The 24827-nt window shown below is 43.6% G+C and overlaps 1 protein-coding gene across 1 annotated transcript in view; it reads left to right on the forward strand.

The window, feature by feature from the left end:
* Positions 1-24827, forward strand: part of LOC126419383 (kielin/chordin-like protein) — a 120356-nt gene that overhangs the window by 28097 nt on the left and 67432 nt on the right. Inside the window, exons 5-8 of the mRNA XM_050086571.1 lie at positions 16576-16723; positions 16788-16897; positions 23337-23456; positions 23560-23664. Of these exons, the coding sequence (XP_049942528.1) occupies positions 16576-16723; positions 16788-16897; positions 23337-23456; positions 23560-23664 (483 nt within the window). The remainder of the gene's footprint in view (positions 1-16575; positions 16724-16787; positions 16898-23336; positions 23457-23559; positions 23665-24827) is intronic.

A 24827-nucleotide genomic window follows, 5' to 3' on the forward strand; every position in this document is an offset into this window, starting at 1 on the left:
GTTGCAGCCTATCTCCGATGTTATTCAACCTGTATACTGAGCAAGGAGCAAAGGAAACAAAAGAAAAATTTGGAGTAGGAATTGAAATCCATGGAGAAGAAATAAAAACTTTGATGTTTGACGACGACGACATTGTAGGTGTGTCAGAGACAGCAAAGGAACTGGAAGAGCAGCTGAATGGAATGGACGGTGTGTGACGACTGCGATTCTACCCTGTCACCAAGTATCGCCAAAATACTCGAAAAGTACCGTGCTAACTAATGCAGTCAAAATCAAGTCCTATCTAAATAGACGTTTCTCCCAATTTTACTTCCCAACACAATATCTGACCGTGCATTTATCCCAGTTTAGCATAGAATAACCATATCAAATAAGATTTAATGACATTGACAAAAAACAATTTGATTCTAAGATCAATAAACGAACGAATACCAAAGTTGAGTTATGAACTCTCAATTTTACACGACTCTCATTCAAAATAATCAGAACCCGTGTGGTTTAACAGCTACTCAACTTTGAATTACCCACTATAGAATGTTAGCACCAATAGCAAACGAGCTTCACTGTCATTGGTCGACGTTTAAGAAATTACTGGTGGGCGCCCTTGTCCAAGTAGCAAAACATTACCGCACACAAATTTAGACACATACCCTCCAAAAGTTATAAAAAATATACATGCAGCGGCAGCGGATTCAAAATGTAAAAAAAATGGAAATAATTAAAAGGAAAATGGCTACTGCTTAAGAAAGTCAACAATGTCTACATAGAACACACCACTTCCTGGAAACACTTTTTTTCTAAAGAAGACAAACGTTACGTGAATGTCAGCCAAAAGGAAAAGAAATTACAAATTAAAATTGTTTGCAATAATTTTGAGTCTTCGAGAGGAGAGCGCTGCTTTTAAATCTTATCTTGTGTGTTGTGACCATGGTCGCGATATCGACGGCAGCTGGCTGGTCCTGGTGAAACGCTGAGATCTGCTCCCACGGTCGTGTGATTGCAACTGATGATTTTTCCTGTAATCGGACGGGCGGTGGTATTTATTAAGCTGCAAATCTGATTACAGTGGCGTTTTGCAGGCCACAAGCTGGTCGATGTAATTGTTGTTACAGATGTCTGTATGTGCACAGTTTTAATGTTTCTGGCGCACACAATTTAAGTTTACTTAAACCACACACAGTTTATAAAACTTGCCGACCGTGAATTCTGTAGAAAGTCAATTCGTATTATGAGTGCCGCGATCGCGAAAAACCGTCCTGGGCGGGAATGTACTCACACACAATATACAGTTCGCATAAGTTCAGAACGACTGATACTGATTATAGGCGTCCGGTAGTTCATCGAAACGCGAATAAATACGTAAGTTCACAGTACTTGAGTGTACGAAAACACAGTCAAAATACAAGCGTAGTTCATTTCACAGACTCAGAACTGCAATACTGTCCATTCTCGGTTGCATTGTCATAGTTACTTCGTCTCACGGCACAGTATCAATATTTACTTCGCCCAGTTTCTACACTTACTATTATCATATCACGTCCTGGTATAAAACACTCATTAAAAACGTACATCGCTTGCCACTAAAGTCAATCTTCACCAGCTCGCAAGTCACGACTCCCACAGTGAAACATGTGTCCGCCTCTCTAGCTACCTAAAAACACACCCCCCGCATTGTTGGATCGACTATCGATATTGCTCTCTCTCAATACTCTCGCCCACAGTTTATACAACATCACAGTAAATTACATATATCTTTACAGAACTATTTTCTACCAAATTTATTACAGTAAACGATAAACAAAAAAAATTAAAGCTTTCCACAATCAATAAACTCTAATCATTTATCTATTTACAAAAAAGAAATAATTTCCAGTTACACTCCTGGAAATTGAAATAAGAACACCGTGAATTCATTGTCCCAGGAAGGGGAAACTTTATTGACTCATTCCTGGGGTCAGATACATCACATGATCACACTGACAGAACCACAGGCACATAGACACAGCCAACAGAGCATGCACAATGTCGGCACTAGTACAGTGTATATCCATCTTTCGCAGCAATGCAGGCTGCTATTCTCCCATGGAGACGATCGTAGAGATGCTGGATGTAGTCCTGTGGAACGGCTTGCCATGCCATTTCCACCTGGCGCCTCAGTTGGACCAGCGTTCGTGCTGGACGTGCAGACCGCGTGAGACGACGCTCCATCCAGTCCCAAACATGCTCAATGGGGGACAGATCCGGAGATCTTGCTGGCCAGGGTAGTTGACTTACACCTTCTAGAGCACGTTGGGTGGCACGGGATACATGCGGACGTGCATTGTCCTGTTGGAACAGCAAGTTCCCTTGCCGGTCTAGGAATGGTAGAACGATGGGTTCGATGACGGTTTGGATGTACCGTGCACTATTCAGTGTCCCCTCGACGATCACCAGTGGTGTACGGCTAGTGTAGGAGATCGCTCCCCACACCATGATGCCGGATGTTGGCCCTGTGTGCCTCGGTCGTATGCAGTCCTGATTGTGGCGCTCACCTGCACGGCGCCAAACACGCACACGACCGTCATTGGCACCAAGGCAGAATCGACTCTCATCGCTGAAGACGACACGCCTCCATTCGTCCCTCCATTCACGCCTATCGCGACACCACTGGAGGCGGGCTGCACGATGTTGGGGCGTGAGCGGAAGACGGCCTAACGGTGTGCGGGACCGTAGCCCAGCCTCATGGAGACGGTTGCGAATGGTCCTCGCCGATACCCCAGGAGCAAGAGTGTCCCTAATTTGCTGGGAAGTGGCGGTGCGGACCCCTACGGCACTGCGTAGGATCCTACGGTCTTGGCGTGCATCCGTGCGTCGCTGCGGTCCGGTCCCAGGTCGACGGGCACGTGCACCTTCCGCCGACCACTGGCGACAACATCGATGTACTGTGGAGACCTCACGCCCCACGTGTTGAGCAATGCGGTGGTACGTCCACCCGGCCTCCCGCATGCCCACTATACGCCCTCGCTCAAAGTCCGTCAGCTGCACATACGGTTCACGTCCACGCTGTCGCGGCATGCTACCAGTGTTAAAGACTGCGATGGAGCTCCGTATGCCACGGCAAACTGGCTGACACTGACGGCGGCGGTGCACAAATGCTGCGCAGCTAGCGCCATTCGACGGCCAACACCGCGGTTCCTGGTGTGTCCGCTGTGCCGTGCGTGTGATCATTGCTTGTACAGCCCTCTCGCAGCGTCCGGAGCAAGTATGGTGGGTCTGACACACCGGTGTCAATGTGTTCTTTTTTCCATTTCCAGGAGTGTACATATTAAATCTAGAAAACAACTTTTATCTCTATATTACAGGACAAACGAAAAATGCGCTACAACATGAAAGATATATGAGCAGACGGAAAAAAGGAAATAAAAAACAAGATAAATATATATCTATCGCAAATAACGATGTCTTCACAAAAGGAGGGTATAAGATGAACGTTAACAAAAGCAAAACGAGGATAATGGAATGTAGTCGAATTAACTCGGGTGATGCTGAGGGCATTAGATTAGAAAATGAGACGCTTAAAGGAGTAAATGAGTTTTTCTATTTCAGGAGCAAAATAACTGATGACGGTCGAAGTAGAGAGGGTATAAAATGTAGACTGGCAATGGCAAGGCAAGCGTTTCTGAAGAAGAGAAATTTGTTAATATCGGTTATAGATTTAAGTGTCAGGAAGTCTTTTCTGTAAGTATTTGTATGGAGTGTAGCCATTTATGGAAGTGAAACATAGACGGTAACTAGTTTAGACAAGAACAGAATAGAAGCTATCGAAATGTGGTGTTACAGAAGGATGCTGATGATTAGATGGATAGATCACGTAACTAATGAGGAGGTACTGAAAAGAACTGGGGAGAAGAGGAATTTGTGGCACATATTGACTAGAAGAAAGGTTGGTAGGCACGTTCTGAGGCATCAAGGGATCACCAATTTTGTATTGGAAGCGTGGAGAGTAAAAATCGTAGAGGGAGACGAAGAGACGAGTACACTAAGCAGATTCAGAAGGATGTAAATTGCAGAGGCTTGCACTGGACATAGTAGCATGGAGACCTGCATAAAACCAGTCTCTGGACTGAAGACCACTATAATAACAGCAACACGCTGTTCGTTTTTTCAGGACTTCAATGATCATATCAATTTATTGCTCATTTGTGCTCCTAGTATAAACCTATTGTTGAGTAAAATAAAACAACAGAACATCAGTACATACGAGGAAGCGGTGGGCGGGGAGAGAAGAAAAAGGTTCAAATGGCTCTGAGCACTGTGGGACGTAACTTCTGAGGTCATCAGTCCCCTAGAACTTAGAACTACTTAAACCTAACTAACCTAACGACATCACACACATCCATGCCCGAGGCAGGATTCGAACCTGTGACCGTAGCAGTCGCGCGGTTCCAGACTGTAGCGCCTAGAACCGCGCGGCCACCCCGGCCGGCGGAGGGTAGAAGATAAGGTGAATAGGGTGGATATTTAAAGATTTAAAAGCGAACATTAACGTATTTTGCAGCATGATGGCCGCCATTTGAGGTGTAGTCTTGCACAAACAAGATTCCTTTTCGCAGATTTCCTTGATATTTGTAAATGAAGTGTTTCGTCAGTTTGTCGAGAAGTTCAGCAGAGTACTTTGCCGTCATGGTTTTACCATGTTGCAAGTAGTCAGTATGTAGGGTTCTATTTTTATCTCAAAGGATCAATACGAGCAACTAGGATGGTGATAATCAATAAAATTCTTCTGGGTATGTGACCTCATTGTCAATGTGTAAAATTCTCCAACGTTTCGACCACCACTACAGTTTTCCTTTCTTTTTCAGAGTTCCTCAGGTTCCTTAGGGTAGCAAAAACGTAGGCCATTTGCAACTGTGACCGAAACGTCGGAGGATTTTACACACTGACAGTGTGGTCACATGCCCAGAAGTATTTTATCCACTGTGACAACGGCCTCGGAAGCCTATGGCTACATTGTTTACTGATCATAGAGTGTCACACTTTTTTGGACGTGGGGACAACTCTGTCTCCATGCTTTGGACTTTCTTCGGTCTCTGAATCATACGTCTATAGCCCTATTCCATCCATGGTGACGAGATGATCGAAAAATCCAACAGAATCCCTAGGAACTGCACCAAAATTGACTGCAAAGCAATTATTTGTTGACGTTTTTGGTCTTCATAAAGACATTTGAGAACCCACATCGCTGAGAACTTTCTCATGTCCAAAATATGAATAATGTGACCAACACGTTCTCAGGATATGTAAAGGGTTTCTGCTTTCTTTCTAGCATTTATCCTCCGATAATCCAGGATCATGGAATGAACAGCATCTGGTCTTCATAAAGACATTTGAGAACCCATATGGCTGAGAACTTTCTCATGTCCAAAATATGAATAATGTGACCAACACGTTCTCAGGATATGTAACGGGTTTCTGCTTTCTTTCTAGCATTTATCCTCCGATAATCCAGGATCATGGAATGAACAGCATCTTTGGTTTCCGAGGCTGTGACTTGAGTTGGCCTTCCAGGGCTCTTTTCACCTTCGGCGCTTAAATACGCTGGTTTAAATGCAGCAACGAAATTCTTGATAATGGACTAGAAAATGGTAGTTATCGCCCAATTAATGAACCATATCAACATAAGTTTTGTTTGGCCGTGCTTCCTTTTTAAAATAGATAATGGCACCATGATTCCCACTGCAAAATCTTGTGCTATGTTCATTTCAAATCTGCGCGAAAAAATAAAAACAAATGTTACTGCTACACACCTAACATCAAATATAATGTAAGCAATAAAGTTTATTGCCGAAACATCAGAATTAGCCTACGTCCATTTTAAGTACCGAATGCCAAGGAGTTATCAGCGCGCCGTCTGAGAAATATATACGAAACAATTCAACAGTGACGCGAACAGCCGTGTTTACAACAGGAAAGGATGCCACACTGCAAATGCATGTGTCCAAATACATAAAATGGAAACAGAGGTCGAGAAGGCAGTGAGACAGGACTGTAACCTACCCCAGTATTGCTCCGTCTGTGAGCAAGCCGTGAGGTAAACGAAGGAAAGATTTGGAAAGGGAATCAAAGTTCACAGAGAAGGAAGTTTTGCGGCTTCCCGATGACGTTGTAATTATTTCAGATATGGTAATTGACTTGAGAGAGTAGCTGAAAGAAATGGATAGTGCCTTGTAAAGAGATTGTAAGATGGCCATCAAACAAAGAAGAAAACAAGGGTAATGGGATGCATTCGAATTTCATCGGGCGATTCTGAGGGAATTATATTAGGAAATGAGAGTTTCGGTATTTGGCCACAAAAATAATCGATGATGTTCGCAGTGGAGGGGAAAATAAACGCAGGTTGTAAACAGCAATTAAAAAAGTTTCGAAAATGAGAAATTTTGTATTCATCATCATCTTGAACAGTTCCCTGCTCCAAGTTGGGCCTGTTTGGAATACAAGCTTCGGCATCGAGTCCGGTTTTTCCATCATCTTTTTTGTATTCACTCTGGTCCAGTCCTCGCCTCTTTTTTCAACATACTCATCCACATCTTTCAGCTTTCTATCAGTTGGTCTTGCTCTTGGTCGTTTCCTTTGCATCCCCATTTCATTTGTCTTCTTTGGCATCCTCATGTTTTTCATTCTCGTTAAGTGCTGGTACCATCTTAGCCTTGATGTTTCTGTTCTGCTCTGCTAGAGTTTATCTTTCGATTTTTCCCTTTCCCTTTTATTCCTCGTCCTGTTTCTCCTTGTTAATCCTACCCTACTGACGAGGAACTTCATTTCTCATGCCTGTAATATGGCAGCATCTCTTCTCTTCATTATCCATGTTTCACATGCATAGACCAGTTATGGGATGTAGTAACTTCCGTGTAGTACTTCTTTACTATGTTGTGGGATGTCTTTGTTCCAAACCAGGCTCTTAATACTGGAATGTTTCTGCCTGTCTGCCAGGTTCACTGATCTCTTTCTCATTTCTTCCAATTTGCTAGAAAGAAAGATAAACCAAGTAACGTAATAATTATTGGAGGAGAACAACTGGACAAGGTGGAAATTTGTTAATATCATACATAGATTTAAGCAATAAATGTCAATATGATTCTTAGTAGGCTGTAATGTGATGTTTATTTAATCGTAACACTCGCTAATTTCGACTAAGCATCATTGTCAACCACATTTGTAACATCTGTATTTCACGTCATTTTCAAATCACTCTTAATTACAAGTAAAAAGTAGCCATGTTCCGTCATTTTAAGAAAGGACCCACAGTACAGTGACACCTTTTAAGAACTTTTACTCTGAACTTCATGTACAAGAACACGGCGAGTTACCATGTTGTTGTACGTACAGCAAAGTTCAGAATGCGACCTTAAAAGATGTCACCGAAGTGTGGATCCTTTCGTAAAATGATGGAATATGGCTACTTTTTACTTTTAATTGAGATTGATTTGAAAATGCGTGAAATATAGATGTTACAAACGTGCTTGACAATGACGCTTAATCGAAATTAGCTAATCGTAGGACTAAATAAACATCGCATTACAGCCTACTACGGACTATGTTTACATTTATTAGGCATCTAGAGGCCATGGATCCGCCCGAATACAAAATTTTATAAATGCAAGTGTTAGGAAGTCTTTTCTGATGGTATTTGTATGGATTTTAGCCATGATTAGAAGTGAAATGTGATCGATAAACAATTCAGACAAGAAGAAAATAGAAGTTTTTGAATCGTAGTGCTAGAAGAATGCTGGAGATCAGTTGGCTACATCGAATAACTACTGAGAAGGTATTGAGCCAAAAGGTGGGAAAAGAAATGTGTGGCAGTTCATGGCTAAAAGGAGGAATCGGTTTTGACAGAACATATCATGAGGCAATAAGGAAACGACGGTTTGGTGATGGGAGAAGTGTGAGAGATCAAAGCTGTAGAGAGAAGGATGGAGTGAAAACAGTAAACAGGTTCAAGTGGATGTAGGTCGCAGCAGTGATTCGGAGATGAAGAAGCTTGCACTGGATAAAGCCGCGTGTAGGGCAGCATGAAACTGAAGGCCACAACAGAAAAAAAACTAAATCCCGAGTCTGCAATTTTTTGCGTTTATGCTATACATAATATGAAACAGCTTTGTACACTCTCCGACATGATTTACCTTTCGTAGTAACATAAAAAACGAAATAGCGCTTCAGTTCGGGAACTGTCTCATACCTAGTTACAGCTAGAGAGGGAAATGTTCTCCCTTTGGCGGCCGGAGTGGCCGAGCGGTTCTAGGCGCTACAGTCTGGAGCCGCGCGACCGCTACGCTCGCACGTTCGGATCTTGCCTCGGGCATGGATGTGTGTGTTGTCCTTAGGTTAGTTAGGTTTAAGTAGTTTTAAGTTCTAGGGGACTGATGACCTCAGCAGCTAAGTCCCATAGTGCTCAGAGCCATTTGAACCATTTGTTCTCCCTTTTTTAGACTCAAAGTACTGTACAACGTACAAATTTATGAGTTTACTCAACTGCTCATCTTTCCATGCTGTTCATAGTTTCTCACTATAATACGGATTCAGAGGGCAAACCGATTCTAGGCGTTACATTGCCGAGGATCAATGTAAGTGTGATGTCCCCTACGTGGGTGAATTATAAGTTTACGTACACTCAAGCCCCGTTTTGCAATGTGGGATTACAAAGGAACATAAGGAGTACTGTCCCAGTGTCATTCTGGTAGTATTGCAAATGTGAATGAAACAGGTAATAAACGATTACACTAGCTTTGAGAAACATCTGAAATCGCTGAAACTGAAAAAAGATCCAGCTCACGATGGAATCTCTTTCAGATTCTATACAGAATTTGCAGTTGAGTGTCAGTCCCATTTTAGCGATAATATGGCGTACATCTCTCTAACAAAAAAGTTGAAAGTAATCGCGTGTACCACCTACATGAAGGGTAACAGCCGTGATCCACAAAACTACCGTCCAGCACCTCTGATAAGTATATGTTTTAAAATCTGGGAACATGCTGAACCCAATGGTAATGAGGTGTCATGAAGAAAAGGACCTTCTCCTTGCGAACCGACATGAATTCTGAAACATCGCTAATGCGAAACTTGACTCGCACATTTCTGAAATGACAATCTGAAGGCCATTGATCAGGGCAAATTAGGAGTTGCAGTATATCTTGACATTCGGAAAGCATTTCAGTTAGTAGCACACAAAAATCTATCAAATAAAGGACAAACAAGATTTGTCACTAGATTGAGGATTTATTGGTAGGGAAGACGCACCACGTTGTCTCGGATCGAAAATAATCGACAGACTTAGAAGTAACTTGACGTGTGTCCCAGGGAAGAGTCCAGGTACAACTACTGTTCTTGTTGTATATTAACGCCCTTCCTCTGTGGTCACACTGAAAAACATTTGAGAATTTACCATTCCCCTCTCTACTATTGACTCTGTGTAGACCAATGCCATTTGAGATAAGTAAAACAATGTCTCACAGCAACCGAATTGAGAATCGATGTAATTTCAGAGTGAGCAGTCTTATCTACAGACTGTCCATTGCAAGCTGGTCACAACTTCTGATCTAAGATTTTTTTTCATGTTATACGACTATACTGCTCTGGCTAAAATATATTTGACAACTCACCTTCCACAACTCAGTTGTAGTCCTGTTTTTTTCGACATTTGGGAATGTAATCTTTATCTCGGCCAATAGGCTTCTGTGTCAATTCAGTTTTCTTTCGCCAGGTAGTATTTCGTATCGTTCGTACTGTGTCAATTGTTACTTTATAGAACCAGTTGGGAAGCTATGGCGGAGTGGGGCATAGCACTGGCTTTGTTAACAAACTGCAACAAGACCATAAATTTGCTCCGCACCAGCAACAGAAAACAGACGTCTGTGTCCGATTCCCAGTCTCGAGATTAACATGGGCTCTCGGGTTTTGTAACTTTGTGCAATGTGAATACTAAACCGTGTCTTCATAGCTTTCTAAATAAGTCACAGAAGTTGCTCACGACTCATGAGTGACCTCCAACACGTTTTTATACTGTTGTCAGCCTACGTTTGGTTGGCGTTCACATAAAGTAAAAGTGTCTTAGGCTTGCGTCAGCTGTCAGAAGATCAGTGAAGTGACTCTCGGCGTCCACCCAAAATCTTTTCGTAGACAGCCGTCTCCTCAGAAGTTTAAGGGTTGTGATTTAGCAAAGCCTAGTATAAAAATGCATTTAATAATGTAACTAAGCTGCCTGAAGGCCAGCCGTATTTTCATTTATATTAATATTAACTTAAAAGAAATTTGTTTGAATGTAGTAACCATACTTGGGTCCACTATATCATCAACCACGTTTGATATCTTAGCAAAATAAAATAGGTGAATTTATTTGCGGAACGTAAAAGTATTGAGAATTTGTGATTAAAGTGGCTCATCTTTTTTACATTTCGTGCTGCATTAAAATCTGGTCTAAGATTTTGTGGGACTGTATTATTTCTGATCTGCTGTGTAAATAAATATTACTTTCCAAATCACTCTTATTTAAACTAGAATATTACACGGTAGCTCCATTTCCGCACATGTGATAGAAACTTCGAATTGGTCCCCAGTGAAACCTATTATCCTAGAACAGTATTTATTTGTTATTGATTCTCAACTCATGATAGGAAATTTTATAGTGTCAATAAACTGGTTACAATATTCGAAATATAGATTTCTTACAGATGTGAAAATACATTTAAGATACTGTATCGTATGGAGAGCAATCAATCAGAAAATATTTTATTGCAGTCGTGAATATCTGTTACCGATAGGAAGAAAGGTGTTCACTAGAAATAAATCTTGCTTAGGTACGAAGTTTTTGCTGTACTGAAGAGCCAAGGAAACTGATACACCTGCCTAATGTCGTGTAGGGCCACAGTGAGCACGCAGAAGTGCGCAATACGACGTGGCATGGACTCGACTAATGTCTGATGTAGTGCTGAAGGGGAATGACACCATGAACCCTGCAGGGATTCGTTAGAGTACGAGGGCGTGGAGATGTCTTCTGAACAGAAAGTTGCAAGGCATCCCAGATATACTCAATAATGTTTATGCCTGGGGGTTTGGTGGCCAGCGGAAGTGTTTAAACTCAGAACCGTGTTCCTGAAGCCACTCTGTAGCAGTTCTGGACGTTCGGGGTGTCGCATTATCCTTCTGGAATTGCCCAAGTCTATCGGAATGCACCATGGACATGAATAGATACAGGCGATCAGGCAAGATGCTTATGTACATATCACCTGTCAGTGTCGTTTCTAGACGTATCAGGGGTCCCATATCACTCCAACTGTACACGCCCCACACCATTACAGAGCCTCCACCAGCTTGAACAATTCCCTGTTGACATGCAGGGTCTGTGGATTCAAGGGGTTGCCTCCATACAAGTACACGTCCATCCGTTCGATACAATTTGAAACGAGACTCATCCAACTAGACAACATGTTTCCAGTCATCAAAAGTCAAGTATCAGTATATGACGGGACCAGGCGAGGTGTAAAGCTATGTGTCGTGCAGTCATCAAGGGTACACGAGTTGGTTTTCTGCTCCGAAAGCCCATATCGATGATGTTCCGTTGAATCGTTCGCACGATGACACTTGTTGATGACCTAGCATTGAAATCTGCAGCAATTTGCGGAAGGGTTGCACTTCTGTCACATTGAACGAGCCGGCCGTTGTCGACAAGCTGTTCTAGGTGCTTCAGTCCGGAACCGCGCAAGTGCTACGGTCGCAGGTTTGAATCCTGCCTCGGGCATGGATGTGTGTGTTGTCCTTAGGTTGGTTAGGTTTAAGTAGTTCTAAGTTCTAGGGGACTGATGATCTCAGATGTTGAGTCCCAAAGTGCTCAGAGCCATCTGAACATTGAACGATTCTCTTCCGTCATCGTTGGTCCTATTCTTGCAGGATCTTTCTCCGGCCTCAGCGATGTCGGAGATTTGATGTGTTACTGGATTCCTAATATTCATGGTATGCTCATGAAATGGTCGTATGGAAAAATCCCCATACCATCGCTACCTTGGAGATGTTGTGTCTCATCATTCGTGCGTCGACTGTGGGTTGAAACTCACTTAAATCTTGATAACATGATACGGTAGCAGCAATAACCGATCTAAGAACTGCGCCAGACACTTGTCTTATATAGGTGTTGCCGACCGCAGCGCCGTATTCTCCCTGTTTGTGTATCTCTGTATTTCAATACGCATGCCTATACCAGTTTCTTCGGCGCTTCAGTATGTTACGTTGCACGAAAATTTTATCACAACTACCACCACAAATTTCCTTATATTACTTAAAATCATTGGTTTTACTAAACTTGCTTCATCGCTATCTTTGAGTTGTCAAACAGTCATCATCACATCAGCAACAGTTTCTTGAAAAACACAATTTAAATACATTGAACAGTTTGTATGGCAGAGTTGATTTCTTGAGCTACGCAGGTGAGTGGACTGAACTGAGTCGCTGTTGGTTTACTGTGGTGGTCACGTGGTATCGCTTGGATCCACTTACTTGTGATGTCTCGTCAACACCAATCTCTACGCGCGAATGGCTATTGTTAGAAAAAATTACACAGTTTGGAAGGACGGGGTGAAGTTAGATTACCTCCCTTTGAGAGAGATGTTCATCTAAACCTACAGTCAACTTTCATGATTGAGAAGGTAACTGTATTATGCAGACTTTGGAGGAACAGAAGAGAACCACAGAACAATGCGTACATAGTAATTGTTCACTCTTAGTTTCCTGTCCGTATTCGACAGTGACCACTTTCAGAGTGATGGTGTCGCAATTTTACTTTGGTATGCGAACGGGAACCATATTTAACTTCTAAAAGTTTTTAGGTAGTCCATGTTACAGTCAAAACGAGCGTCAACCACCTGAACCATGATGAGGCCTGGCGAGATCTCAGCATCGGCCTCTCTGGTAGCTCCTGGCTCTAGTGGAGGTTCCCTGCGCCGTGGGTGAGTCTTCCGCCTCGGCATACTTGCACCTCCAACAGCGCCAACTCCTGGCGAAAAATCACACAGTTCTTCCATAGCGTTTCACAAACAAGCACTTCCATAGCGCTAGGTCCAGCACTGTTCAGTCTCAAAATACTTCCTGTCTAGCTGACCGTCAGCTCTTCATTTTCTAAATTAAGTTTATTCCTTCGGCTGTTTGTCCACATTCTTAAATTTAGTATAACACTTTATGTATTTTCAACTTGCTTTGTCTGTTCTTAATTAGCAATAGATTTGGCATTTATGAAGAATCGATAAGGCTTGAAGCTGAAACTACTTGACCTCATTGCTTCTGTGTATGAATCTCTCCTCACTACCTTCGCATGTTATGTTTCAAATGTCTAATGGCGCTCATTTACATCTGGTGATCGATGTTGTACAATATTTGATAACTGAGATCTCTTAAAAATAAATTACACTTTTTAATTGCAGAATAGTTAGTACCTAATTGGATGCGCCGTTATACTGAAAAGTCTGAAGCTCGTGGATGAGCCTACGTACTTGAAATGTTGAACATTGTCAATAGAAAAGATATCACGGCATGAGGGAGTGAAACCTGCTTTGCCAAAGGCGTGTTTTAAGGAACTGATTTGACATGTAGTTTCTTTAACGAGCACTGTACTCTTCCAACTTGTTTCGATTTGCGAGGCTTTTAGAAAAACGAATTTGGGTTGGGTTCTTTGGGGAAGGAGACCAGACAGCGAGGTCATAGGTCTCATCAGATTAGGGAAGGACGGGGAAGAGAGTCGGCCGTGCCCTTTCAAAGGAACCATCCCGGCATTTGCCTGGAGCGATTTAGGGAAATCACGGAACACCTAAATCAGGATGGCTGAACGCGGGATTGAACCAAAAACAAATTTGTCACGTAGTTTGTTTTGTAAACGCTCTATTGCCCCAGCAATGTTCTACAAACGATAATGGTGGATGGAAACACCGTAAGTGTATCACATAGAACGATTGTAACTTCTGTAAAAAACAAATGTACTCTCTTAGGTTTCTTGGAGAACATTTTGCCATTGTTAATCATTGTCACGACAGTATCAGCGTGGTTGGTAATTCCTGTCTCTTTGGCAACACGGCAGAAAGGATCAGATCTGTGTGTAGCCAAACCGTTTGAAGTATTTCTCCTTCATGCGTCTCGCGAATCATACGGGCATACATTTCGATGCCTCGCCAATTTTATCCTAATGTGGATATGTATTTGCTTATAACTGATCGTGAGCAGCAACCGTTTTCGTAAATGTTTGTGGGTGGACACTTGCGTGTAGTAAGTAATCAGCATTCACTTTATTAATCTGTGTCTAGAACGCAGAATTTGAGTCTTACCACACCAATAGAATTTTGGTTAAAGGAATCGACAAAGTAACCTTATTAAAAAACCTGAAGAGGACGGTACAAATATTAATGGCCAACACTTTGATATGACGATGTTACACTGCAAACTGAATAACATGGACACCATACATGTACTGAGTTGATTGGTGGAAAAAAGAATACTTTCATCTCCACAAAGCACCTGTATTGCAAACATGTTACACTTATAAATAAAAGTACAGTGAGATATTCAGTAAAAATAACCTGATAAGTAATGAAGATGCTTCACTTCTGTGGTGGTGCTTTTGTTAGTAGTGTACCTTGTAATCATTACTTTCGTATTACTTTACAATATCTGATCCCACTGTATAGAAATACGCTTTGTAATGATTATTAAAACATTACACTTTATGTCGAAACAAGACTGCAATGATGTGATTATACTTTCACTAAGCAAAAAAACACTATATCCTACAATTTATCAAACTGGAAGTTATATTCGGCACACACAAATGAATTTATGAAATCGTGTAGGCGAAGTGGTACCATAGTATTTTTCTGTTGTAGGTAAGTAAAACTGTAAAGTACCTTTTGGTCTCTTCTTCTGCAACAGTACTTCCAGTTTGAGGTAATATTTAGAGCGAAATAGCTGGTAAGGATTCTTTGTCAACACTGCGGTGTTTTATTTAGTTATACCAGTAATTGACCTTTAGAGCATGTTATATTTATACCCAACACAAAGATCTCCACAAGAAAGGGAAATAAGGTAATGACTTTTACAATTAGTCGTCCTAGTATGAAAGCTATTATACACTGAACTGCACCAATAAAAAATATACCTTGGTGTCTTCACAGGTGATGAGCATTGATTATAGCCTCTTACGAGAATTGCTGCAGTATGATGAATTTGCAGCTTTTAATTGTGGCTTATGATGTTACAGTACTTTCCACATCATACTTGGCCAACACAATAGATCTTGCTGTAACGTAATGCATGCCGTAAGCCAGCGAATATCAACATTAAACTAAGTGTCCCACAAAATATAGAGCCAACTCTACTTCCTTGCATAAGAGCTGCTTATAGGAATTGGTGAATTATTAGTAGCAACTTTATATCGTCCATTCGAGGCTTTTACAACAATTATGCTCAATTTTGTTCACCGCAACGTAATGTACGTCTTCACCGTTTCACATGTATCTCGAGACTGTGTTCCACTTCTACTTAGAGAATGTTCTAGTGAGTAAAAAGGGCTGTAATTTTGCCCCCAAAACACTTCCGTGGGGAAGTCCCTACTGTTTATGTCTTAAAACTAAAATCATGGCTCCGTAGCCGCGCGGGATTAACCGAGCGGTCTTAGGCGCAGCAGTCATGGACTGTGCGGTTGGTCCCGGCGGAGGTTAGAGTCCTCCTTCGGGCATGGGTGTGTGTGTGTTGACCTTCGGATAATTTAGGTTAAGTAGTGTGTAAGCTTAGGGACTGATGACCTTAGCAGTTAAGTCCCACAAGATTTCACACACATTTGAACATCATGAATGTGCACATTTTTATTTACAGTCCACAACAGTTACGATGTTAAAAGCAGGTATGCGAAATACATGTAACAAGACACAAATCATTATTTAAACAGTAATGTTCAAAAATATATCTACAACTTAATATTGCTCTTTTACCTGTCTGCACTGTACAGTGCTATGTGAGCTCAGTTTATCACTGAGAATGGCAATGGCTCTGAGCACTATGGTACTTAACTTCTGAGGTCATGAGTCCCCTAGAACTTAGAACTACTGAAACCTAACTAACCTAAGGACATCACACACATCTATGCCCGAGGCAGGGTTCGAACCTGCGACCGTAGCGGCCGCGCGGTTCCAGACTGTAGCGCCTAGAACCGCTCGGCCACTCTAGCCGGCTCAGTTCATCACTGTTGCCAGTGGATGGCAGAAGCGTAAAGTGCTTGTTCTGAGCGCTCACTGCCTTCAACATATTCTCATCCATGTGTGTACGGCTGATGCTCGTAATACCAAGCTCCGAATGAAACAGTTTATACAAAGTGATAATGGTACTTGTATCGCTACAGGGTGGGTATGGTACGCTATGTACCTTCCACCACACATGTTGGCTAGCTGAGTACAGATGTTTTGGGGATGTAGATATTGACATTTCATCTTTACTGTTTACAGTAAGCTTTAAGTTGGACGAAGAAACTCAGTACAGACCCTAATTTTGTGCTCACTGTTAATTCTACAGCAGATGACGACAGGTGCACGCCTGGGACTACCTTCCTGCAAGACTGCAACACCTGTACCTGTGGCCCTGACGGTAGGACGTCAGCGTGTACGCTCAAGGCATGTCCTCCTCGCGAGCAGGACGGTCAGTGGATGTCTTCAACTAGTACGTAATTCCTACGCCATTTCAGTGCATTGTAACTTTGTGCTTACTCTTTCCTCTACAGCAGACAGTTGCAAACCTGGAACGACCTTCCTGCAGGACTGTAACACGTGTACCTGTGGTCCTGATGGGAAAACGTCAGCGTGCACCCTGAAAGCGTGTTCACCTGGCGCACAGGCAGGTCAGTGTACTGCTCATCGTGCTGTCTTCGTTTTCTCCTACAATATATAAGTAAATGGATGAGCCAAAACATTATGTCTACTTGCTTAGCACAGCGTTGGTCTATCTCTGGAAACCAACACAGTCGCAATTTTGCAAGCATGGAGTTCACATGTTCTTTTACCAGATGTCTACGCATAGCTCAAGGACTTCCAACGACCTGATGTAAAAAGAAACGCGATTCATCCTGCCAGACAAGTTTCCATTGATCCACGACCCAATCTCGACGGTCCCGTGACCTGTCACCGAAACCGACGGTGTCATTTGGCCAACATGGGAAGAAGTAGAAGTCGTCTCCTGCATTACACGTATTCGACAATGGAGCTGCTGAGAGGTGTGCGGCGAAACACCTATGCATGCATTGTACACTGCTCCGTGTCTGCCTCATATCGCCGTCAGTTCCGCTTTGCAGAGCGGGAAAGCCTCCAGCTTTCACGTTCTGTGATGCGACTTGGACGTCGAACACCTTGTTAACCACGCGTAGTTTCACCATCCTTTAGTCACTTTCGACAGATGTGCGCGACTGTAGCACACGAGCAGCAGACCATCTTCGCCATTTGCGTGATACTCCTTCTCACGTTCCGGGCCATACAAATGTGTCCATATTCAAACCCACTTTTTTTTCTGTCATCAGTCTTCCGACTCGTTTGATGCGGCCCGCTACGAATTCTCGTCCTGTGACAACCTCTTCATCTCGGGGCCGCTCTTGCTATCAATGTCCTCATTTATTTGTTGAATGTGTTCCAGAGTCTGTCTTCTTCTGTAACTATACCCTTTCCGGCTCCCCTCCAGTGCTGCAGACGTTATCCCTTGACATCGTAACGCATGTTCTGTTATCACGTCCCTTCTTGTCAGGCCGGCCGGAGTGGCCGTGCGGTTCTAGGCGCTACAGTCTGGAACCGCGCGACCGCTACGGTCGCAGGTTCGAATCCTGCCTCGGGCATGGATGTGTGTGATGTCCTTAGGTTAGTTAGGTTTAGGTAGTTCTAAGTTCTAGGGGACTGATGACCTCAGATGTTAAGTCCCATAGTGCTCAGAGGCATTTGAGCCAGGCTTCTTGTCAGTGTTTTGCGATATGTTCCTTTGTGGATCGATTCTACGGTGAACATGGCTGCTACTTGGTTTATAAGTCCACTTAACTTTCAACGTTCTTCTTTACCTTCACATCTCAAAGGATTTGATTCTCTTCTGGTTTTGTCAGTGTCAGTGATACTAATGCTGCCCTTTAAACATACATTCTCAGAAATTTCCTTCTCAGATTAAGGCCTATGTTTAATAATAATGGAGTTCTTTTGGCAACGAACGCCTCTTTGGCTATGTTGGTCTACTTTTTATATCCTCTTTGCTTCGTCCGTAATGGGCTATTTTGATTCCATTCGTCTTTCTTCGGTTTATTCTATTTCCATATTCTGCACTCACTACGCTGATTATTCCATTCAACAGGTTTAGTAATTTGTCTTCATCTTTATTAAGAATATGTACACTCCTGGAAATGGAAAAAAGAACACATTGACACCGGTGTGTCAGACCCATCATACTAGCTCCGGACACTGCGAGAGGGCTGTACAAGCAATGATCACACGCACGGCACAGCGGACACACCAGAAACCACGGTGTTGGCCGTCGAATGGCGCTAGCTGCGCAGCATTTGTGGACCGCCGCCGTCAGTGTCAGCCAGTTTGCCGTGGCATACGGAGCTCCATCGCTGTCTTTAACACTGGTAGCATGCCGCGACAGCGTGGACGTGAACCGTATGTGCAGTTGACGGACTTTGAGCGAGGGCGTATAGTGGGCATGCGGGAGGCCGGGTGAACGTACCGCCGAATTGCTCAACACGTGGGGCGTGAGGTCTCCACAGTACATCGATGTTGTCGCCAGTGGTCGGCGGAAGGTGCACGTGCCCGTCGACCTGGGACCGGACCGCAGCGACGCACGGATGCACGCCAAGACCGTAGGATCTTACGCAGTGCCGTAGGGGACCGCACCGCCACTTCCCAGCAAATTAGGGACACTGTTGCTCCTGGGGTATCGGCGAGGACCATTCGCAACCGTCTCCATGAAGCTGGGCTACGGTCCCGCACACCATTAGGCCGTCTTCCGCTCACGCCCCAACATCGTGCAGCCCGCCTCCAGTGGTGTCGCGACAGGCGTGAATGGAGGGACGAATGGAGACGTGTCGTCTTCAGCGATGAGAGTCGCTTCTGCCTTGGTGCCAATGATGGTCGTATGCGTGTTTGGCGCCGTGCAGGTGAGCGCCACAATCAGGACTGCATACGACCGAGGCACACAGGGCCGACACCCGGCATCATGGTGTGGGGAGCGATCTCCTACACTGGCCGTACACCACTGGTGATCGTCGAGGGGACACTGAATAGTGCACGGTACATCCAAACCGTCATCGAACCCATCGTTCTACCATTCCTAGACCGGCAAGGGAACTTGCTGTTCCAACAGGACAATGCACGTCCGCATGTATCCCGTGCCACCCAACGTGCTCTAGAAGGTGTAAGTCAACTACCCTGGCCAGCAAGATCTCTGGATCTGTCCCCCATTGAGCATGTTTGGGACTGGATGAAGCGTCGTCTCACGCGGCCTGCACGTCCAGCACGAACGCTGGTCCAACTGAGGCGCCAGGTGGAAATGGCATGGCAAGCCGTTCCACAGGACTACATCCAGCATCTCTACGATCGTCTCCATGGGAGAATAGCAGCCTGCATTGCTGCGAAAGGTGGATATACACTGTACTAGTGCCGACATTGTGCATGCTCTGTTGCCTGTGTCTATGTGCCTGTGGTTCTGTCAGTGTGATCATGTGATGTATCTGACCCCAGGAATGTGTCAATAAAGTTTCCCCTACCTGGGACAATGAATTTACGGTGTTCTTATTTCAATTTCCAGGAGTGTATTCAGCCCGAATTTTAATCCTATTCTTGAACATTTCATGTATTTCCGTCATTGTTTGTTTGATGTACAGACTGAACAGTCGGAAAGAAAGACTTCATCCATGTATTACATCGAACCATTTCCTACTGTCCCCTCTTAGTTCTTCGACACATTGTACGAGAACCATTCAGTAAGTAATGTAACACATTTCTTTCTGAAAGCAATTTTGTTTTGTCAGTTTATTGCCCATTCTTTAAGAGTCCACTGGAGATTTGTCCGTTTCTCTCGCGTCCGCAGTTGTGTGACACCTTGCGTTGTCATGGAGAAGGAGAAGTTCGTGTGAATTTTTGTGGCAACGAACACACTGCAGTTATTCTTCAGTTTACAACATTGCAGGAGTCGCAGCTGTGTGCTGCCGGCCGGCAGGCGGCAGATGATGATGATGATGATGATGATGATTGGTTTGTGGGACGCTCAACCGCGCGCTCATCAGCACCCACGCGGGAGATCGGACAGGTTTACGCGACGTTATTACGATGATGACAGACGCCTCGCCCGACGAGTCAACATGCTTCTTTTCACTTCTAGGTGTCCATAGACATTCTGCTAGGTCCTATGAATATCAATGAAAGCTCTCTATTTGGAACGCACCTCCGTTACCATTGTACAGCCTCGTCACCTGTGGGAACGTCATGAAACTAATGAAACTATAAGGGCTGATGCCGGAATATTCCACAATGTCCCACGACAAATTCCATATTTCTTCAACCGATCTTGACCGAGAAAAAATTGTGTTGCATTAGTTATTGAACGTCCCTCGCGTATTACCCGTAGTTTGCTCTAGCTTACTTCTATATATTTTTTTTTTTTTTTTGAGAATTTCGAACATTCTGCAATATTTTACAATGTCGAACGCTTTCTCAAGGTCGAGCGATGTTATGAACATGTCTTTATTTTTCTTCAGTCTGTCTTCCAGTATCGAGTGCAATCCTCAATTTTCTTTTTCATTCATCAGCGTATTATCGTCGTCAGCAACTGGGAAGCAAGGGATGTTAAGCTTATTGCTGCAGTAATTCTCGTACTTCTCTTCCTATCTACAGGATTGTGTGGATGATACGTATCCAAAAGTCTGATAGTATGTCACCTGTCTGATAAATTCTAAACATCAGCTTGAATAGTAGATTGGTTGCCGCCTTCCTCAGTGATCTCAAAAACTCCGGTGGACTGTTATCTATTCCTTCTGTCTTATCTGAGCTCAAGTCTTCCAAAGCTATTTCAAATTTTGACTCTAAAGCTGGATGCCTTATGTCTGACGTATCAAGTTAAATTACTTCTGTCACGTCATCAAACAATTCCTACCCCTCTTATAGGCCTTCATTGTACTTTTTCCATCCATCTGCTCTGCCTCTCGTTTAATAGTGGGATTTCCATTGTATTTTTAACATTACCACCCTTGCTCTCCATTTCATCGAAGGACATTTTGTCTGTTCTGTATACTGAATCAGACCTTCCGACGAACATTTCTCTTTCGGTTTCTTCACATTTTTCTGCAGCTGTTTCGCCAATTCCGATTTATGTTATTTCTAAGTGACTTATATTACTGCAGTACTGTCCTTTCATGAACGGTTTTGTACTCCCTTCTTTCGTCGGTCAGCTGAAGTATTTCTCCGGTTATCCAAGGTTTCTTTGCAGTTTCCTTGCTTGTTCTGTGTTTGTCTGTACAACATCTACTATTTCCCCTTCTAGAGATGTCCACTCTTCTCCAACTGGACAGCCTGCTGTGGTGTTCTTTATCGCGGTATGCACATATTTCGCGAAATTCTAACTCACCTCCTCATTCCTCAATGTTTCAGTATCCCATTTCCCGATAATTCTTTTAAACTTTTATCTACTCTCAACATTATTAAATTTTTTGTACTTCTGCATCTGCTCCTGGATATGCCTTGCAATCCAATATGTGATTTCGGAATCTCTCTTGGGACATAATTTAATCCAGCTGGAATCTTCCAGCGTGTTCGGGGCTTTTCTAAGTATACCTTCTCCACTTGTGATTACTGAAGAGAGTATTCGCTATTACTAGCTGACATTTATTGTAATTTGTCTTTCTCCTCTTTCATTCCTCGTGCCAAGCCCACATTCTCCTGCAACCTTTTCTTCTACTACTTCCCTTGCAACTTCATTTCAGTCCCCCATGACCATTAGATTTTCATATCCCTTTACATACTATATTACCCTTTCAGTATCCTCATATACTTTCTCTATCTCTTCATCTTGAGCTTGCGAAGTCGGCACGTATACCTGAACTATCGTTGTCGGTGTTGGTTTGCTGTCGACTCTGATAGGAACAACCACAGTAACACAGTCTCTGCCCTGCCTTCCTATTCTTAAAGAATCCTACTCTCGTTATACCACTTTCAGCTGCTGTTGATATTACCATACTCTCATCTGACCACTGACTCACTGATCCCCATTACATCTAGATTGAGCCTCTGCATTTTCCTTTTCAGATTTTCTAGCTTCCCTACCACGTTCACCGGCCGGAGTGGCCGTGCTGTTCTAGGCGCTACAGTCTGGAACCGCGTGACCGCTACGGTCGCAGGTTCGAATCCTGCCTCGGGCGTGGATGTGTGTTATGTCCTTAGGTTAGTTAGGTTTAAGTAGTTCTAAGTTCTAGGGGACTGATGACCACAGCAGTTAAGTCCCATAGTGCTCAGAGCCATTTTTGAAACTACCACGTTCAAACATCTTACGTTCCAATCCCCGACTCGTAGAACATTGTCAAAATGTTTCAAATGCCTAGAACACTATGGAACTTAACATCTGAGGTCATCAGTCCCTTAGAACTTACAACTACTTAAACCTAAGTAACCTAAGGACATCACAAACATCCATGCCCGAGGCAGGATTCGAACCTGCGACCGTAGCGGTCGCGCGGTTCCAGACTGTAGCGCCTACAACCGCTCGGCCACTCCGGCCTGCAGAACATTGTCCTCTGGTTGGTTATTCAGTATTTTTCTCCTGGTCACCTCCCTCTCGGCAGTCCCCTCCTGGAGATCGGAATGTGGAACAACACCGAAACCTTTAATAATGGAGATATCATCATGACACTCTTTACAACTACAAGGTAGACATCCTGTAGACTCACCTTACGTTTATTTAATGCAGTGGTTTCCATTGCCTTCTGCATCCTCATGCCGCTGATCATAGCCGACTCATCTGCCTTTAGGGGCAGTTTCCCTCCTGAAAGGCAGGCGTGTGTTCTGAAGCTCCATGCGTTGCTGTGCCCTCTTTGAAAATGCCGCTGGCACTCACTTGCGTCAGTGGATTTCCTCACTTGCGGCGTCTGTCGTCTCTAGAATGATTCCCTCTGCATCTCTGCTCCATTCATATACGTTTCTTACACGTTCACATGCTCACGACGCTGTCAGGCGACGCTGAGACGCGCGGTGGTCATAATGTTTTGGCTCCTCGTTGTAAGTGATACGCCATTTTAATGCCGGCTGTTACATGTACGACAGATGAAGACAAGTGCACCCCTGGGACGACCTTCCTCCAGGACTGCAACACCTGCACGTGCGGTGCTGACGGCAAGACGGCGGCCTGTACCCTGAAGTTATGTCCACCCAGACCGCAAACAGGTCAGCAGACTACTCTTCTCACAATTTTATTTTCCTCGTAGCATATAAATGGTAATCCATTTAACGCGTAATAAACTTGTCCTTACTGTTACCTCTACTGCAGAAGAAAGCTGCACACCTGGGACCACGTTCCTGCAAGAGTGCAACACGTGTAGGTGCAGCGATGACGGCAAAACGTTCGCCTGCACTCTCAAGGCGTGTCCACCTCGTGTGCGCAGAGGTCTGTAATCTGTTCTTAAGAATGTTTTCTTTTCTTTCCTGGAATATAACTAAATATTATTTTTATCTACGGTTACTTGTTAACAACACTACTGTAAAAACGTTTTCGCATATGATGCTGTTGTTTGGGACGAAATTTTGTCTAGAAAATACGGTATATAGATATTGACAAAATATCTGCCGGCTGCAAAGTTTGGCAACCAGCTGTTAATGTAAAGCGATGTAAAGTTGTCACAGTTAATAAAACATTCCGGGCTATTACACCGTAGACGAATGGTTTTCACATTAAAACCCAACATTTCGTCCCCATCCGCAGAGGACATTTTCAAGGGTGATCGTAGTTTTGTGTCCGATTCACACCCTGTATCGGGCCCTAGCAGCAGTAAAATTCCGTTTACCCGTACTCCCGGACAGTGGTGTGACGTCACATGCTTCGAATACCCAACAGCAAGTGGCCCACTCACCTGTTGCACGACTTCATCGAGCGGAACCATAGTAAATAGCGATAACCCATGGAAATTGACTTATGTGTCCTCTGGTTGGACCATTAAGGCGTTTCATTTATTGGTAAAATGTGCCGAATTCTTGCTGTAGGAGGCCGATTGGACCACATACGGTGGTAATAATGTAAAGTACTTGACAATCGAATAGGCGGGCCAACCAGTGGACTCACTATAGGCCTCAGAGGAACAAGTTCCTTTATATCTCTCTGGCAATCCATATAGTCTTGGTGGTAGTGCAACTGAATCCAACAGACTTTTCTGAATGCTCTGTTCGATAGAGGATTTTTCCTCCACATATTACAGAAGTGTTTAAATATTGCATCGCGACCACGTGACTCAAATGTAACGAAGCGTGCTATGAACAGAGCGATAGCGTGGCTGTGGGTAGTCCCTTAAGCCCAGTTACAGCAAATTTCCCCATGGAAAAATTCGAGGAGCAAGCACTGAAAACTGCCAAAATAAAGCTGAATATTTGGTTCCGCTGCACAGATGCATGGCCGAGGTGGTTTTCGCATGCATCTCAAATAGATTAACCCGAAGATTCAGTTTACAGTGCAGGTGGAGGCTGACGGAAAATTAAATTTTCTTAATCTGCTATTTTTCAAGAAAGAAGATGCTAGCTTAGACCACAGAGTTTACCGAATACCCA

Source organism: Schistocerca serialis, chromosome 9 (genome assembly GCF_023864345.2).
Source record: "Schistocerca serialis cubense isolate TAMUIC-IGC-003099 chromosome 9, iqSchSeri2.2, whole genome shotgun sequence".
Taxonomy (NCBI): Eukaryota; Metazoa; Arthropoda; class Insecta; order Orthoptera; family Acrididae; genus Schistocerca; species Schistocerca serialis.